Source organism: Peromyscus californicus, unplaced genomic scaffold (assembly GCF_007827085.1).
Source record: "Peromyscus californicus insignis strain IS unplaced genomic scaffold, ASM782708v3 Scaffold_4__1_contigs__length_199733344, whole genome shotgun sequence".
Lineage (NCBI taxonomy): Eukaryota > Metazoa > Chordata > Mammalia > Rodentia > Cricetidae > Peromyscus > Peromyscus californicus.
Window position 1 is genome coordinate 101,221,744 of NW_026294562.1, and position 17,679 is coordinate 101,239,422.

At 54.0% G+C, this 17,679-nt stretch overlaps 1 protein-coding gene across 4 annotated transcripts in view; it reads right to left on the reverse strand.

Moving 5' to 3' along the window:
* Pde2a (phosphodiesterase 2A) overlaps positions 1-17,679 on the reverse strand; it is a 95,881-nt gene that overhangs the window by 53,511 nt on the left and 24,691 nt on the right. The window contains exons 1-3 of one of the 4 annotated variants that reach the window (XM_052714001.1): positions 12,272-12,289; positions 11,536-11,605; positions 1,256-1,317 (exon numbers count right to left, since the gene is read on the reverse strand). In XM_052714001.1, coding sequence (XP_052569961.1) covers positions 1,256-1,317; positions 11,536-11,605; positions 12,272-12,274 — 135 coding nt within the window. In that variant the 5' untranslated portion in view covers positions 12,275-12,289. Of the gene's footprint in view, positions 1-1,255; positions 1,318-11,535; positions 11,606-12,271; positions 12,433-17,679 lie in introns of those variants that run through there. The other 3 variants (XM_052714002.1, XM_052713998.1, XM_052713999.1) reach the window with 3 other exon arrangements.

The following is a 17,679-nucleotide window of genomic DNA, read 5'->3' on the forward strand; positions in this document are numbered from 1 at the left end:
ATCCTCCCTCTTCCTTTGGCCAGCTCCGAGCACCAGGACCCGGTCCCCCTTCAAGGGACATTCTCAGCCCTGGCCTCAGGCTATAGTAGGAAAGCCATGTTGAGCCTCAGACCCTGTGGACATCTCTTTCTCATCTCAATGAATGGGCAGGGAGGCATCTAGCCCCAACTCTGCCCTGACCCACCCCCAGCACCTGCTCTGAATCTTGGCTTCCCCCGAACACAGCAGTCCTGGGTTATGCTAAGAGTTGAACGAGGGCACGTGCCCAAAGTGCTTGGCACCAAGGGGGCTGACACAGGCAGCAACCTCCACTCAGTTCACTTGGGCACACTGGCAGACGAATGAACCAGTACACGTGCATGCACGTGCACAAACATTACAAACACACACACACACACACACACACACACACACACACACACACACACACACACACACCACTCTGTGTCAATCTTCAGTACCCACAGTTCACCCCATTTTTGTTATTCGTTGAACATGGAAGGTTAATTCAAGGCATCCCAAAGGCTGTCAGCCCTCCCATCAGTGGAGGTAGGAATGAGAGAAACATGGCCCCCCAAGCTTAGGGAACTCACAGCGCAGGGGACAAGCCAGGCACACACACAGAATCACTGGATGAAGAAAATAGGGTCCTATGGCACACACAGTAGACAAAAGACAACGGAATGCCCTAGCACCCAACAGCCAGGTGGGAGAGCTCAGAGGAGGGAGCATGAGCCGGCTGGGACTAGAGTTGATGGAGAGTGGGAGGAGGCCATCCTGGAAGAGGGAGGCTACTGCAGAGCCCCGGAAGTGTTTAGGATGTCAGCAGCAGGTGCTTGGGGAGGCAAGAATGGCTGAGGGAGGTTGTGGTAGGCTGGAGCTTCAGAGGGTCAAGAGGACGGGAACATGGAGAATTTGTGAGTAGAATGACAAGTTCAAATTTGGGTGTCAAAAAGATCCTTCTGGCAATCGGAGGGGAGATAAGAACAACTGGAAGCAAGCAGCCAGTGGGTGTCAGGGAGATGACCGGTGCAGGAACGGAGCTGGGACTCAGCAAGGGGCAGGGGACAACCAGAGAGGAGTCTGAAATGGCCTTCAGGTGAACTGAGGGCAGGGCGCCCTCCAGGCTCGGCACAGAAGGTCTTGGTGTGTGTGCCCTCAGGCTGGAAGGGGTGGGCCTGGGGTGCAGCTCCGGCCTCCAAATCCTGCCCCCGCCCCCAAAGCCCGCCCGCTCTCCCCTCCACTGAGCTCTCACCTCCAGTCCGTCGGCTCTACTCCCTGGGGGTTCTGGCTCCTGTGCAAGGGGGTCCTGGCTGGCTGCAGAGACAAGAAGGCCAAGGGCTGAGGCCTACCAGGCCTTCTCCCCTTCTCCCCAGCCTGCCCTCCCACCAGCCCCCAGCAAGCCCACAGGTGGCTTTCTCCTCCAGGCAGCCCCACCGGCTTGTGCCCTGCTTGTCCCCTGGGCACCTCCATCTCTGCTTTTTCTCAACTCTGAGGACATCTTGCCTTTTGGCCTAGTGCTCCCAAGGCATAGAGATGAAGATGGTTCTACTTGTCCTGAGGTCCCTCCAGGAAACCTCCTCAGCCCTTCCTAAACCTCGGTTTCCCTCTCTGTAAAAGGGGATTAGAACATCCACCTGAAGTAGTAGTAATTCTCCAGAGTAGACGTTCAAGGTCCAGAGATGCTGAAAATCCCAAGAATTTGCATCTGGTGTGCAAGCAACTCCCCCCAGTCTGGCACCGAATCCTTGAGTGGACCTCCACCCATGTCTCCCAACACCACCTCCAAAGTGCTGCTAACAAGATGCGGCAGGCCAGACAGACCCACCAAGGACCGGCTCTCTTGTTCTCAGAGGTCCACCACCCAGGCAACTTCGAGAAGCCCAGCTTCTCTGACAAGCACTGTCCTGGGCCAGCTGCAGGCTCCTGCCTCTCCCCACCCCCCACCCCCAAGCATGTCCCAGCATCGGACAGGCGGTGGGATATTCTGAGCCTGGCTTCGTTCCCGTCAGCTGCTGGCCTCCATGCCAGCCTGGCGCGGGTGCAGGGACTGATTTGATTTGGCAGCTTCGGAAGCGTGTGGTGGGGACAGGGTGGGGAGAGGGGGAGGGGGACAAGACACCCATCCCTGAAAGGAAATAAACAGCCTCGGGCACTCAGCAGGATGGGGGAGACACAGTTTGGCATGGGGAAGAGCTAGGTTCCCTGCCTGGCATCCCCCTCTTCCCACCCAGGCCCTGGACACCTGCCTGTGGCCACAGGAGTCTCTGGCCCTCGGGGGGTGGGGGAGGTGGCAGTAGCTGCACCTGGTGTGTGGATGCCTGTGGAGTGACTGTGTCAGGTGTCTGGTTGTCTCACATGTCCCCTATGTCCTGTGGGGTTTCCTGTTTTGCTATGCACACAGCTAGTCCTGAGTGTCACTCAGAGCGTCTGTGTGCAGAGTGATGGTGTAGGGGTGGCCATCTCCCCGGACGATGGTGGCTGAGTGGCTAGACCTCTACAGGGGACTGATTATAACCCAGGGTTTGGCGAGATCACGGTGTTGGCTGCTGTGGGGCCTGGCACGTGTTGGCTCTGGTCCACCCCTTCCCTCTGTGTGGTGACCCCACTCACCCTGCTTGTCCTGCAGAGGAAATGACAAGGACCGAAATAAGTGTCTGACCCGAGGGGCTGTCCCCACAGTCCTGAGTGCCCTCCTTTCCCAGGGAAATACATCGAGTGGCAGTGAGCCTCTACCACCCCTAGAGACTCCTAGAGAAGCTCCTGTTCAGGCACCCCATCCCTCCCTCCTTTCTGATCCCCTCAACTGAACCCCAAGTCTGGGGGACTAGACAGGGAAAGAATCTCAGCTGGGCATTCACCGGCCCTCCCCAGTTGGAATGCTGATGGTCACTTCCCTACTTGCCCAACCCAGCCAGGTCACACCGTTTCCACCACAGTGTTCTGGGAATGTGTATTTACCTGCCAATGCATTGCCTGAACCCTAAGAACCTGACCTCTCAGGATTCAGTCAAAAATCTACCACAGGGGTATCAAGGCTTCTGGTTCTCTGACTTATGTGTCAGAGGGGACACAAAACCCTTAGTACTAAAGAGCAACAGGACAGGGCTATGCCCAGACACCAGATAGGGAGGTCACCATAGGAGGCGGAGCCTGCTTTGAGAAGATGCAAAGTCTCATCTGTTGGTTCCTCTTCACTGTCACACTGTCCTCTGGGACCTCTGTGGATCCCCCCACTCAGTCCCAGGGAGCTGAGTTGCTCCTGGAGACAGGAGAGAGGGATCTTAAGGCAGAGGGGCCTTTGAGAGGAATAGACACTCATGTCCTAGCTGCCACTAATGATTTAGTGAGGTGGAACCCATCTGCAGGAACCTGAAGGGCTTCTCGTGAGATTCATGGAGGACTCACAGCAAAGAGAAGTCACTAGAAAGCAGAGTGACTGCCTATCTGCCTGGTCAAATTGTCACCTGGGATGGGATTCGTTTGTGTTTGTGATAGTTGTATATATCTGTTTGTATGCATGAGTGCCCATACTGGGCATGGAGGCCTGAGCCCCGCTCAGTCACAAGGTCAGGATTTTGCCAAAGGAAATGGCCATCTAGAAATCAGAGACAGTGGAGAAGACAGGAGCCTGAACAAAGAAGAGGGACAGCAGTTTGGGGCTGTGGGGTAGGGCTAAGAGAAGTGAGCTGTGCTTCAGGAGGCACCTGCAAATTCTGTGCTGGCTCTATCATGGTCAGTTCTCAAACCCTGGATTCCTGAGGCCAAGGGCAGGGTGTGCCCGTGACCCAGAAGAGAAGGGGCACAGCACAGAGCTCGCCACAGCCTGCCATGTGACTCTAGGCAGGACCCTCCCCTCTCTGAGGAGGTCTTCATCAGAAGAAAAGGGTTAGATGTGATCTTCTAGGACTTTTCCTAGGATGGCTTTTGAGGGAGACACACACACACACACATACACGCACACACACACAGAAATGGAGACCTATGGGGATGGGAGAGAGCCTGGGGTACGTGGCTATGAGAGAGAATGAGGGGACGGGGGGGGGGGGGGGTGTGGCAGACCTGAGAAGAAAGCCCTGCCGGGGAGCCACAGGAAGGCTCTCTGAGAGCCTGGGGAGGTCAGCTAGGGAGGGTTCCTTGCAGAGGACCCTACCCTTGAGACCAAGACAGGAGGTAGTACACAATGGAGCTTTGTGGATGACAGGAACAGCTGTCTCCACCCAACCTGCTTTCTATCCTGTGGGAGGAGAAAACTGGAGCATGGCAGACAGGGACTCTGCCCTTGAACTTGGGTCCTGACTCCATTCCTGCTCCGCAGGGATCCCAGGGGAAGGGAAAGGCTGGGGACAGTGAGGCACACCCAGGGGACCAGGAAGCTCTGTTTCAGACCTGCTGGGCAATGGGACCTGGACTAGTTTTGATCTGGCAGTCCACTGAGCCGGGGAGTTCTGGATATGCAGCCATGACAGGCTTCTTTAGGGCCCCCAAGGTTGGGTTCTAGAAGGCAAGATCTTCTTGAACCAGGATTCCTTTCCAACTCTGGCCTGAGTACTGAGGCACAAGTGGGATCCAAGAGGCAATGAGATACTAGACAACTGGGCTGGCCTTGTGCCAAATTGAGACTCAGGCTGGACTCCACCAGCTCTTCTAGGCTCCCTGACCCTCGGGGTAAAAGCCAAGTCTGTAGGGAGTGCAGAGAATATCCTCTAGATGGTCTCTGGGTCCCCAGCCCTCACTGGCAAAAGTTCCTGCATCTCCACACCCATGTCCAGGAAGGACTCATGTCCTGTTTTCCCCTCAGGGAGCTGTTGGAAAGGGAGTGAGTAGGTCCCTCCTTCCTCTTCCATCTACAGCTCTATGAAGACACCTTGAGGGCTCAGATGGGAAGAAGGATACTCTCTGGCCATAGACTTAGATGGCTGGGAGATGGAGGCAGTGGGTGATGGGAATTACTCCCATGACATACAAGCTTAGAAAGTGGCAGCCCCTCACATGAACATGCACCAAGTCTGCTGTGGCAAGAGAGAGCCCATGTGACCAGGCTAAAGGGGTCCCCCTCTCCTCTGATGTCAAGGCACCCTTCCTCCCCTCCTTCACTCAGGGGTGGGGCTGTCATCCCTTCCCAAGCTATCTGTCTCCATTGCGTCTTGTTATGTTTTTAATAACTGAACATTGACATTAACAAGGCAGGTGGCTGCAGCTCTTCCCAGCAGCCCCATTTAGCATCATTGAATCATCAAATCATCAAATTCTAGAATCCTGCATGCACAGAATGTCCGCATCTTGGGCTCCCAGAGTCTCAGCATCTTAAAGTCACAGAATGTCGGAATCACACAACCACAGCCGCACCCAGCCCTGGGCTGATCATGGAAGGCGAACATCGTCCCAGTGAGAGCCCCAAGCTGACGATCCCAGATTTTCAAATCACACCCCCCTCCCCCAGAGCTGGTACTCACACAGCCCTCCGAGCTGTATGGACCACCAGCTTCCTCCTTTTACAAGTGAGAAAAATAAGCTCAGAAAATGGTGCAAGAGTACCGGAAAGCAAGAAACACAGACAATGCCCAGCCTCGGGATTGCAAAATCGGACCTGTACAGGCCGGCGCTTCTGTCAAGCAGACAAGTTTGAAATCCTGAAGTTCCCATGTCCGCACTGGGTCAGCAGCTGCTTGCCTCACACCTCCATCTCTCCTTTCAGCTTCATCTTTCTCTTTCTTTCCGTACCCCCAGCCTGACCCCACCCCCTCCCCTGCCCACCCTGGTGTCCCAGCCATGAATGGGGGTGCACAGGACTGATTCCCTCAGGGCAAGGGACAGGAAAAGCAAAATGTCTTCCTTCACCCCAGGCACCAGCTGGAAAGGAAGGGCAGGCTCCTCAAAACAGGAAGGCCGGGCCCTGGGGGGTGACCAGGGCTGAGAGAGTTCAGGGGAGCCTGAGCTAAAGTCCAGGGAAGCAGAAGTGTACATTTCTCACTTTCATAAATTTACATTTCTACTCATACATTTTTTTTTGGATTTGAATTCTATTAATTTTTGCAGCTTGTTTTAATTTTTCCCAGTTCTGAACACCCTGCCCAGGGCAGAACACCAGTTGCCCACATACACACAGGTGGGGACCCAGCAGCCCTATCACCCTTAGCCTCGTGGCCAGTGGCCTCCTGGGAGATGCTCCTGAGATATTTCCATCCTTGGAGACTCAGGCTTCACATGCACACACACACACACACACACACACACACACACACACACACACACACACACCCCTCTCCTGAACCCTCAGAGGTGACACAGAGCCCACCCAGTCACCCCAAGCAGCTCCTTCTCCTCCTTCTCCACCTCTGCTGCTGGTCCCCCTCTCCACCACTTCTCCCTTCCACCCATTCCCGGTCCAGGCCTTATCAGTCCCAGCCTGGACCACAGCAGCCTAAACCTCAGTCTCCGCTCCCGGGAGCTGCATGTGCACACAGGCCTGACATCGCATCCCTCCTCCCGTCTCCTCCCCCTCATGCCGGCTCCCTGGAAAACACCCAGAGTCTTCCGCATGGTTTGTAAGTCCCGCAAATGTTGGTCGGTGCCAGCCTCACCAGCCACACCTCCTGTCTCTTGATGTCCCTCCCCCATCTTCCATTCACTCGACTTGCCCACCTTGCCAGTCCAAGATCCAGCTCCACAAGCAGAAACATGGGACTTGAGAGGGCCAGCCTTCTTCCCTCCGTCTGCCACCAGCAAGCCATCACAGCCACCATCCTCCTTCCCTTCCAGAATGCTCTCCAGGCCCAGCTCTCAGCTCTCAGGTTTGTTTCTTTCTGAAGGCTTCCCAGCTTTCCCATTCTCTCACTCTGGGCTGAACGAGGGCCCCAGCCGGCTCTGCCTTACACCAGCCTCTGTCTGGGTCCCCTCCCTCCTCAGCCCTGGCACCTGAGTCTGAGCTACCTGCCACAGGCTGGGTGGTGTAGTATTGCCCAGGCTCAGGGAAGGTATGAAGAACCTGAGGACCAGTTTCGTGCTCATCTCACCCACCCTTCCCATTGGCATAGCATCCACCTAGGAAGGCCTCGTAGTACAACAGAGTATGATTAGGACAGGCAGAGCAGGAGGTGTGAGAAGCCCAGGAGTCTTTAGACTTCCAGGAGACGAGGACAGGCTACAGAAAACATTCAGCCCAGCCCTGAGGCCACCAGAGCAGCCATGAGAGTCGGGACCAAATTTACCATGCTGGAGACCAAGTGTTTCTCAGGCTCACGGGAGCAGGTACCAGAAGAACTGGCTGAGCATTCAGGGAAGGCTTCCTGGAAGAGGAGCTACTTCTTCTTGTTTGAGAAAAAGAAGACGGTAGAAATGAGAGGTTTCCAAGGACATGGAAAAGAAAGCCTTGCCTTTGCCTGTTCTGTCAGGGGAGGTCAGTCAGGGAAGGGAGAGGAGCTGGGGGGTGAGGAGGGCAGGGAAGGATGGACATAGCATGATGCTCACACCATGGCCAGGGCAGGCATGGCTGGCAAACTGGCAGGCAAGAGTGCCCCAGCTGTGGCTGGGAAGCATTTCCTGTCTCTTTGCCAGGGGGCGTCATTAATAATCATTTACCCGCCACAGGCAGCTCAGAGGCCAGCCAAAGAACAGCGTGATGCTGGGGCCAGAGCCCAGCCTGGTGGCCAGGAGAGCTGGACAGTGGTATGTATGTATTAGCCTTGCCACGTGCCGTGAGCCCTGGCCCAGCCATCTCATCTCCTTTCTTCTCTGGGAATGTTAGAGGGAGGAGGTTCTGGGAAGAGTGCTGCTTTAGGTCCCCTCCCTGCTCAGGGCTTCAGCTTCTCTAGCCGACAGCGTGGGCTGTCAACCCTCCGGGGCAGTCGTGGACTTCGATGGTAAGTAGGAGAAGAGACCTTGGGACACAGGAAGCCAGACCCCGGTGGGGTGGACATAGAACCAAGAGCAAATTCAGGCTGGGGAGCTGCTGAGGGGGGAACCAGCTGATCCAGGCAGGAGGAGGGGGCTGCTGCACACCAAAGGTACGAATTCCACAAAATGACCCTAACACTTCAAACTGTACCTGAGTGGCGCAGAGTAGGGCCTCCATCAATGCTTGTCGACAACTGCATGAGTTAACCTGTTAGCAAGCCGTCATCAAAGGACCCCAGAAGTTAGAAGGAACTAGCTGAACGATGCTGCTGCTGGTGATGACAATTATGACGGTGACTCAGCCAAGGACAATGGATAGGGAAAGGTGGTAAGAAGCTGGAGACCAGGACTGTTGACCCGAAGCCAGGCAGCTGCTTTCGCACTTGGCCAAAAAGCAGAATCTTTTCTCACCTCAGCTCCCTGCCCACCTCACATTGCTTCCAAGACCCAGCTGAAGCACACTCACTTGAAGAATCTTCTAGAATCTAGAAGGTAATGCTGAAGCATAAACCCTAGACCCTTTCTGGCTAACTGGAATGTCTCTGTGTCTCCAACCTTAGGAGTCCTGAATGTCCTTTAATGCCTATCAAGAGTGGCCAGAAGGGCTTCCCAGGGCCTTTTCTGGAGAGTGTGATGTGAGTCTCGAGTGCCTGGGGACCTCTGCCATCAGACTAAAGGATCCCCAAAAGTTTAATCAGGTCAACCCTTTCTGGTAATGGCTTCTATGAGGGCAGTGTTAATTTCCGCTCTTGATGTGGAGTCAACAAAGCAGACACAGACTGAGGTCTTCCTGGTTGACCCCCTGTGGTGACACAGAGAAAGGAAGAGGAGAGCAGGGCATGGAAAAGGGGGGTTTGGGCTGCTCAGTATCACTGAGGTGATGTGACCCCGAAAGAACACCGGACCATCCCAATTCTAATAGTATACAGGTGGTAGGCTCGGTCAACTGCAAGCCCAGTCCGGGCTGCTGGCATAGAGAGGTACCTCCAGAGACACCACCCAAGCTCGTGGCCAGTGCTAGACACTCCCTTCTGCCCAGACTGTAGTAAACACAGTAGATTTGCTGACACGTGTATCCTCTCCCCACCCCTTCCAGCCCTGGCCCCAAACACGGGGCAAGCTAAGAGGAAAAGAACAAAGGCTCCCTGGCCACAACATCACCCGCCGCCCGCCTGTCCAGCGCCTGCTCAGCAGGAAACTCAAGACAAAGGCTTTGGTCAAAGTGAAGAGGATGAAGGGCAAAGGGTAGGGGCAGCCTGGGTTGGGAGGGCAGGCGAGGGCATCTCTGGGGACCTGATTAGGAGGAAAGCAAGAACAGGAAGGCAGCCAAGCCCTCCTTGCACACATACGTCACTGCACAAACATTTATGGGGCACCTGCTGTATTCCACACATGGCCAAACATAATATGCCTCTTTCTTCACACCACACACCTTATGCACACACTTCATTACCCAGACCTCAGCCCTGCCCCAAGGCATCCCTAATTCATCCTAACTCACTGTACACGGTTCACACTCTCTTCATCACATGCAAACAGTTCCCAGGGAGAAAAGATCACAGAACCCACACCTCACACTGAAAAGTCACACAGCTCACACACACCCACACTTCACACCACACTCAGACTCCATCTCCCACAATGCACCTCAAACTCACCTCCCAAGCCACAGATGCATGCATCCAATTAAATTATACACACACACACACACACACACACACACACACACACACACACACACCTCAGACATAGAGGCACATGCAGACATACTCTGCACAATATGCATGCTTAATGTCACACCAAAATATCACACATTTATAGACACACAAAGTCCCTCAGCCTGCAAACTGCCTCCTCTTGCCTACCCTCCAACCTGGTTGGTCAACTGGCTTCTTGGTTAACCAGATCCCTTGGTCTTGACTGCACCCTTTCTTGCCCAGAGTTGCATGAACAGTCACCACAGACACATGACACTCAAACATCAACACACACGTCCGAACGTAATCCCCAAGCAAACCCATCGTGACCCTAAGCCACCAAGGAGGCTGCGAGCACACCCAAACACAAACCTCCTCCACTCTCCTCTCCCAGGACATCCATTCAAAACCAACAGGACCATACTAGGACTCTTCCTGGCTACCTGCTACAGCCAAATAACATCCATAGTCACATACTCAGTCTTCAACATGCAAGCTGTCCCTACAACAACATCACACTGCCATGACAGACACAACCATATGCACACGTAAGAGTCACACACTGTGCTACAACTCCACACCCATAATTCTGCCTCTGTAGCCACACAGAGCATGTTAACACCATCGACTCATAATTTCCATACCATAATCCCTCTATGAAGAATCTCACTCAAATGTTGCGACCATACAGAGCACAGCACACATGATCACACGAAAGGCACACCCAACACATGCTATACACATTCAGGAACACTCACACAAGCACATACACCCCAGACTCGCCCATCCCTCACCACAGGTGAAAGACATCAGCTGGCAGTCTACCCCTTTCTCCATCCGTAAACCCAACTGCCCCAGTCACCACCGGGACAGCAGAAATAAGGGGGGGGGGGGGGTAATAAGTTACAAGTGCCAGTGTCCCACCTCATACCCTGGGCACCCTTGAGGGCAATGTTCTCCATGTTTAAACCCTTGTACTCCAGTCCATCCCATGCCATGCCTGAGAACACAGGCAGTGGTGGAGGTCCTACACATCCCAGCCCTGTTCTCTGAGCCTGCCCCCTCCTCAACCCAAAGTACAGGCAACTACACAGGGAAGGCATGGTCACAGGAATACCCTGGAACAAATAGAAATCTATAGACACTGACGGACTGAACAGACCAAGAGAGGTGGGCAACCTGGAGCAACACACTGAACACGAGGACAGCAGAGGGCCAGAAGGACAGAGCTCAAGAATGGAGAGAACTGGAAGAATAATGTGGCGCCATCACACCTCGAGAGAGGAGGCAACAGGAGGAGACTGGAGGTCTGTGGAAGAGGGAGATGGGAACTGGGAGGGGGCGGTCTGGCAGAGGAGGAGAGAGAAGCTGGGGTAGAAAAGAGCTTTGGACCCTTGAGCTGGGTTGAAGATGGCACTAGGGTCTAGATGATTAGAAGAATGGGGGAGTGAGGCTATAGAATAGAAACTAGGGGTTTGCGGGTGAAGTCCTTCTTATGAGGTAGAGCTCCCTGCTGCTAGGGGATTGGGGGGTATGGGTGTGCCTGGAATCTGATATGTAGAGAGCCATAGGTTTGGGAAGGGGGTCCAGTTACTCTGAGGAGGGAGCTCCAGAGCTGTCAGTGTGGGCTGGGGGTCCCACCGTGGATGGAGAGTTCAGGGCTCGGGATGGAGGAGTTCCAGATGCAAAGAGGAGTTCGAATCTAGAGTGGCATTTGGGCTGTGAGCTGGAGAGTCAAGGACCCCCCCTCTGGTTATGACTGCAGTCCCATTCGGTACAAGACTGGTTCAGAACTAAGAGAAGGTCCCCTCTTAGAGGAAGATTCAGGAGAGGGTGGACTGTGAGGCAGACGACTGTAAGCTCTTCAAAAGACCGGGCCCCAGCTGGGCTCTCCCCGGACACCCGGTTCTCCCTGTTACCCAGAATGGGGGGGCCCCCCTACCTGCAGGCTGTCGGCGCATGGCTGCGGCGGCGGCGGCTCGTCCGGCTTGAGGAAGACCTGCTGGCCCCGCCTGAGGAATTGGACAACAGCGATGAGGATGTGGTGCAACACCAGGACCATGCTCGCAGCCGCCCGCCCGCCCCGCTAGCCCGGCCCGCTGCGCTCGGTCAGCGCGTCCGCAACAGCTTCGCCGGTCCGCGCGAGGGTCCGCCCTGGTCCCGCCCCGCCCCCGCCCCCGCCCCGCCCCAGGCCTCCAGGCCCCGCCTACGTCCCTGCCACCAGGGACAGCACCTTAACGTCTTCCGAAGATCGGACCCCACCAGATGCCCGCGGGCTCGCCCCCTGCCAGGCCTTCACCCTCCCATGCCTCCTCCAGCGGGTCGGCTACGGGGATCCCCTCTCCTCGGTCGCCTCTCAGCCTTTGCTGCCCTCCGCTGTCCCATCGCCACTCCTCCTATTTGGCAGAGCCCCTCCCAGAGTCCCGCGCACTGTCGCACCACATTCTCTCCCCATCCCTTGGACTTCAGTAGCCCAGCCAGAGCCCCAAGGCCGAGTCCAGCGCAGTGCAGGGGCCGCGGCCGCAGTCCAGGAGCCCTGAGGTCCCTTCTCTCCTTCTAGTGCAGAAGGTAGAGGGAAGTGAGGGAGAAATTTAGAGGTCGCTCCAAAATGGGACGAGCCCTGAAGCGGTAGCAGATCTGTGAAGGAGACACGTGCTCCCTGACACACACAGGCGCACCATTCCCAAGTGTGGGGTGAAGGCGCTGGGTCCCTAAGGCCACCAGGTAGGTCTGCATCGGCGTTCCGGGAGACTGAAGAGGTTGCAAGCCCCAGGGCCACGTAGTCCGCAGTTCCGCGGTGGGACCCCGCAAGCTGGGAGCGCATTTCTCCGCAGAGCGGCCTCTGTGCTCAGGCGCTTGCGGCAACCGTGACGCTCCTGCGCCCCCTGGTGTCCTATGGCGACGGTGCGCCCGACCCCAGTTGCAGTTGGCTGGAAGGATGAGGGGGCTTTAGTGGCATGCAATCTGCCTTAAACTCCTTGCCTGGACCAACCTGTTTTCTAGCCTCTGCTTGCCGTTAGACAGGCTAAGGAATGAGCTGTGTCTGGATTGAAGGGTGAAGTTGCGTCTTCCTTGACTTTGCCAACGTGACTTTAGCCAGATCCCCTTCTCATTTTGCTGGGCCCTGGTTGTCCCACAAGATTGCCAGAAAACTCAAACTTGGGATGATGGTGAGGCAGACAGACACAGACTCCTGAGAGCCCTCACTGTGACCTTCCCTGAGACTCCTTTCTACACTACTGTCCCGCTTTCTGTCCTTCCCTCTCCCCCTGCCCTTGGAAGGTGACTCAATGAGCCCCCAGCCCCCCACCTCACTGACGTGATTCATCTGAGCCTTTTCTCCCTGGGGAGCAATTTCCTTAGTGTTGAGTCACTGAGCCCAGTGCTGGACACGGTCCCGGCACCTGGCACAGGCTTGGAAGTGCCCTGGCTGTCCCAGTAACTCAAGGGGTGAGTGTCCATACAACGATTTTTCCCTCCTTCTTGCTGAGGCATGGTTCTGAGATGCTTCTTCCTGTGCTCAAAAACCCTTGGGTGGCTCCCTACCAGCACCATAAAGCCTAAATCCCTCATTTGGCGCTGTAGACCTTCCAACCCTGGCTTGTCAACCAGCTCTGATACCTCCTATCCCTTGTTTTTATTCGGCCCTTTCATTCAGATAACAAGTGCCTCATTCTCCCTTCCTGGTCTGTCCTGTGCCACCCTATGCCCCTGCTCCATTCAGGAGCCACTCAGAGGCCATCTGCTCTAGGAGCCTTTCTCTGAATGCCACCTCAGTGTTGTGGGAGGCCCTTCCTGGGAGTCAGGTCTGGGAAGCTGAGGACATGGTCTAGGCCAAATCCATGTGGTTTATTACATCTTCAAAATAGGGCAGTTAGTTCTTCATATTAACACTGTACAGAACATGACATAGGCTGAGATGTGTAAAGGTTCTGCCTGCTCCCCCTTCTCTTTTCCAGCCTCAGTTTCCCCTGTGTAAAAAGGGATGGCCAATATGATGACTGTTCCCCAGTAACACAAACTGCTTGGTAACCCTGGTCACAGGTCACTGGCTTGGTCCTAGGCTTTGGATAGCCAGGGTGAGACAAAGGTGCCCAGGAGGTGTCAGCATGGTTATTGGCCAGAGCTCCTGATTCTTCAGGGGACCTCAGCTCAGCCCTGCAGTCGAGAGCCGACCCCAGCCTGGCACGGCCCCCATCTTAAGGTCGAACCTCCACAGCACTTGCCTCCTGAGAAGTTATTCTTATCCTACTGGACTCTCTCCTACTCTGATGACTGTAGTCCCAGATGCACATTCTGTCTCCCTCGGTTCTTAGTGCGTTACTTGTTCTGATTCAAGCATTCTTCAGGGGGACTGAGGGAGTGCTCACGGGGCCATAGGCTCGCTGCACGACGGTGGCCAGTGTGTCTATCTGTGCCTCCACTGCCCCATCTGTGAAATGCTAACAAGCCTAGATTCAATAAATAAGCAAACAAACCTCTTTCAGCATTTGGTAGGGTTCATCTTCACCTGAGGTCCTCAAATTCCTCAACCAGACCCTTCACAGTTGGGGCAACCCAGGCTCTGCCAAATTGCACAGGGAAGGGATCTTGCCAAACTCTCGTGGCTAGGAAGCATGCCACTCAAAGGTTAAGTCTGGTTCCGCTGGCCTCCCTAGAGATCCCGGGTCTCCCAATCTCTACAGTCCGTGATCCACTATTCTTGGCTCTCCCTTATGATTCTAACACACTTCTTGGTCTGAAACCCCAGGATTGGATTCTGGCTGATCCCTATCTCATGAAGGCAAGAGTCAGGACTAGCCTCTAAGATCTGAGTTGCACTTCTAGGCCTGGGAGTCTTCCACACCTGGCAAGCGCATATTATCTCTCTCTCTCTCTCTCTCTCTCTCTCTCTCTCTCTCTCTCTCTCTCTCTCTCTTCAGCATAAAGTACACCTGACATGTGTGCATGTATGTGTGTATGCATGTGTGCATGTTTGTGAGTATACAAGTGGGCGCAGGTGAGTGCTTGCATGTAGAAGCTGGAAGATAGCCTCAGGGGTCATCCACAAGAATGCTGTCCACCTCTTTTAAGATGGCGTCTCTCATTTGGCCTGGAACACATCAGTTAGGCTAGGTTCTTGGCTAGCCAGCAAAGCCCCAAGAATCCTCTAACCTCCGGCTCCCAAGGGCTGGGAGAACACCACCACAAACATCATTTTCACATGCGTTCTGGGGATCAGACTGAGGTCCTGGTGCTGGTGCCCTGTCTCCACAGTCCCATTAGCCAGGGTTCAAAGAAAAGGAAAACTAAGGCCCAGAGATGCGAAGTCAATTGTTCATGGGCATGCAGCTAGTAAACAGTGGAGCAGATTTCAACCCTGCCTGCCTACCATCTCTGCCTTCAACTCATGCTCAATGCTTTAAAAAAGGCAGGTAAGAAAAACGGACTTCTCATACTCTGTTATCTCCAACAATGCAGGGACTGAGGGTCCCATTCTCCCAGTCCCTCCACCCTCTGCTCATCTCTGGCATCAGGAATCCCATTCCCAGATGTCCTTTGCAGCCTCTCTAATCTTCTTATCTCCCTATCTTAGGGCCCACTTGTCCCATACTAGGTGCTCCTCCAAACCCCTGCCCTAGACAGGATAGTTAAGGAAAAGGTGACTCAGCTGAGAGCTTGTCACCCTGGACCCACCTGAGCTACAGCTTCTTATAAGACCTGCACTGCCTTGTGTCTGCAGTCATGAGAGTGCCTGGGACCTGTGCATATCCAGAACCTATGCTTGAGGTGTTGATTTAGCCCCTTGTTGTATATAAAAAAATGGAACTCCCAGATGCATATCCATTGCCTGGGTTCAGTTGGTCACATGGACGCCATATTCAGTGTTCTTAACATTTGGAATGAGCCTCTGTGCCTGCAGAACAAGGGCCCAAGCATAGCCTCTCTAGCTATGCCCACACATACCCCTTCCCTAGGCTTCCAGAATCCAAGGTGGCATCTAGACCTTCAGCATGGCATTCAAGACTCATCCTTGGCCATGCTCACCCCATCCAGAGCTTGTGGCTTCTCCTCAAACTTTGCCCAACCTCTTCCCCATCTGTGTTCAAGGCCCTTCCAAGGTCAAGTTGCCTGTCAAGATGACAAGTTTCTTCACTTACTTATGGCCAGACATTGGTTGAGAACTTATTCTATGCCAGGTACTGAGGATGAAGATGTTTTTTAAAAGCAGTTCTTGGGGCTGGAGAGATGGTTCAGTGGTTAAGAGCATGTACTACTCTTCCAGAAGACCTGAGTTTGATTCCCAGCACCCATGTCAGATGGCTTCCAACCACCTGTAACTCCAGCTTCAGGGAATCTGACACCTCTGGCCTCTTTAAACACCTGCACCCATTGCATACCCCCAACACACATATACACATAACTAAAAAGTAAATAAATATTTAAAAAGCAGTTCTCCCCAGCCACAGGCAGAAAACTCCCATCCACTGAGAAATGGCCCCCACCAAGATGACCCAAGTGGATCCACCCACTTCTTTCCCTGTGCCTCTTCGGTGGTCCCACAAGTGAGGGCAAAGATTGTTGGATCCTGCCTTGTGTCTTCACAGACCAGTGGGGAGCACTGAAGTTCTCAGAGGAGTCTAGTTAAGTCAGAAGATGGTTCCCATCCCAACATCTCTCCATCTCCCACAACTGATCCTGACAGACCTTCTATAGAACCCATATGTGCTGCTATCCCCAGGACCATGACCTGCTTCATGAGTCTGTTTTCTGCCAGGCATGATCCATCCTGTGCTGGACTGTGGTCAGACTATGGAGGCCCAGGTTCAAATGAGAGCCTTGCCTGGGTATCCCTGGGCAGGAGTCTAACCCTCTCTGGTCTCAGACTCCTCAGGAGCAACAAAATTGGCCTGGATCTCTTGAGAGCCCAGGAGGCTGAGGTGGGTGAAGGGAGGACCCAAGCAGACCTAGATAGGCAGAAAGCAACTCTCCTGCCCAATCAGGCCAGGCCAATGGCAGGGCACAAGGACCAGCTTCCAACACAGGCAGGTCCTCAAAAGAGAAACTGGCTTGCCATGACCTGAGGCAGAGCCCATGAACTAAAAGGGGGCTCCAGGATCCTGAAACTTTATTATCTTCTTTCCTAGCTGTCTGGATGATGATGATGGATGATGATGATGTGTGTGTGTGTATATGTGTGTGTGATGCAAGGCTCTGTACTTAGGTGTGTAATGAAAGCAGGAGGCTATGGCAAAGGGATGATATTTCCACTGTATATGCCTGAGCTTCTGTATATATGTCTACATGGTTATGCATGTGTTATCTACAGTAGTATGTGTGTATAAAAATATATGTCTGTGTATAAGCATGTATGTCTACATGCTGCATGTGTGCATTGGAGTATATATACAAGTGTACATCGAAGGCATGTATGTACAAATGTGTGTACGAGTGTGTATGTGTTTGTAAGTTTATGCCTGGCAGAAGTGCCACCTATGACAACTATTCCATATGTGTGTGTGTCCCCTGGCTATGGCTGCAGATGTAGGACAGCTCTGGCAGGAAGGGGATCTGATCACAGACAAGCACTGGGGACAATGTTTGACATTTGGGGTGGGTCAGCCACAAGTCTCCTCCATTTCCATGTCATTTGCATCCTCATTTGTTTCATATGCAGCAGGTGGTCAATGCCGTGACCCTCCATGAGGAAGGGAATCCATGAGGTCTAGTCCAGAGTCTGCTGGATTACGTCATCTCAGCTGAGGAGACTCCTGAAACCTTAATGTCTTCTCTCTATCATCCACAAACTACACGAGCCTTCCTCTACACAAAGCTGCCCCGGGCCCCACACACTCATGCTCCTACACCCCCAAGCACTATCAGCCTTTCCACAGACACAGGTATACATTCTCAGAGCTCCTGAACACACACACACACATACACACACACACACACACACACACACACACACACAGACAGAGAGACATAGAGACACACACAGGCACACACACACACATACACACACACAGAGACATATACACACAGAGAGACATACACACACACACACACACACACACACACACACACACCTGCAGGTGGCCACTCT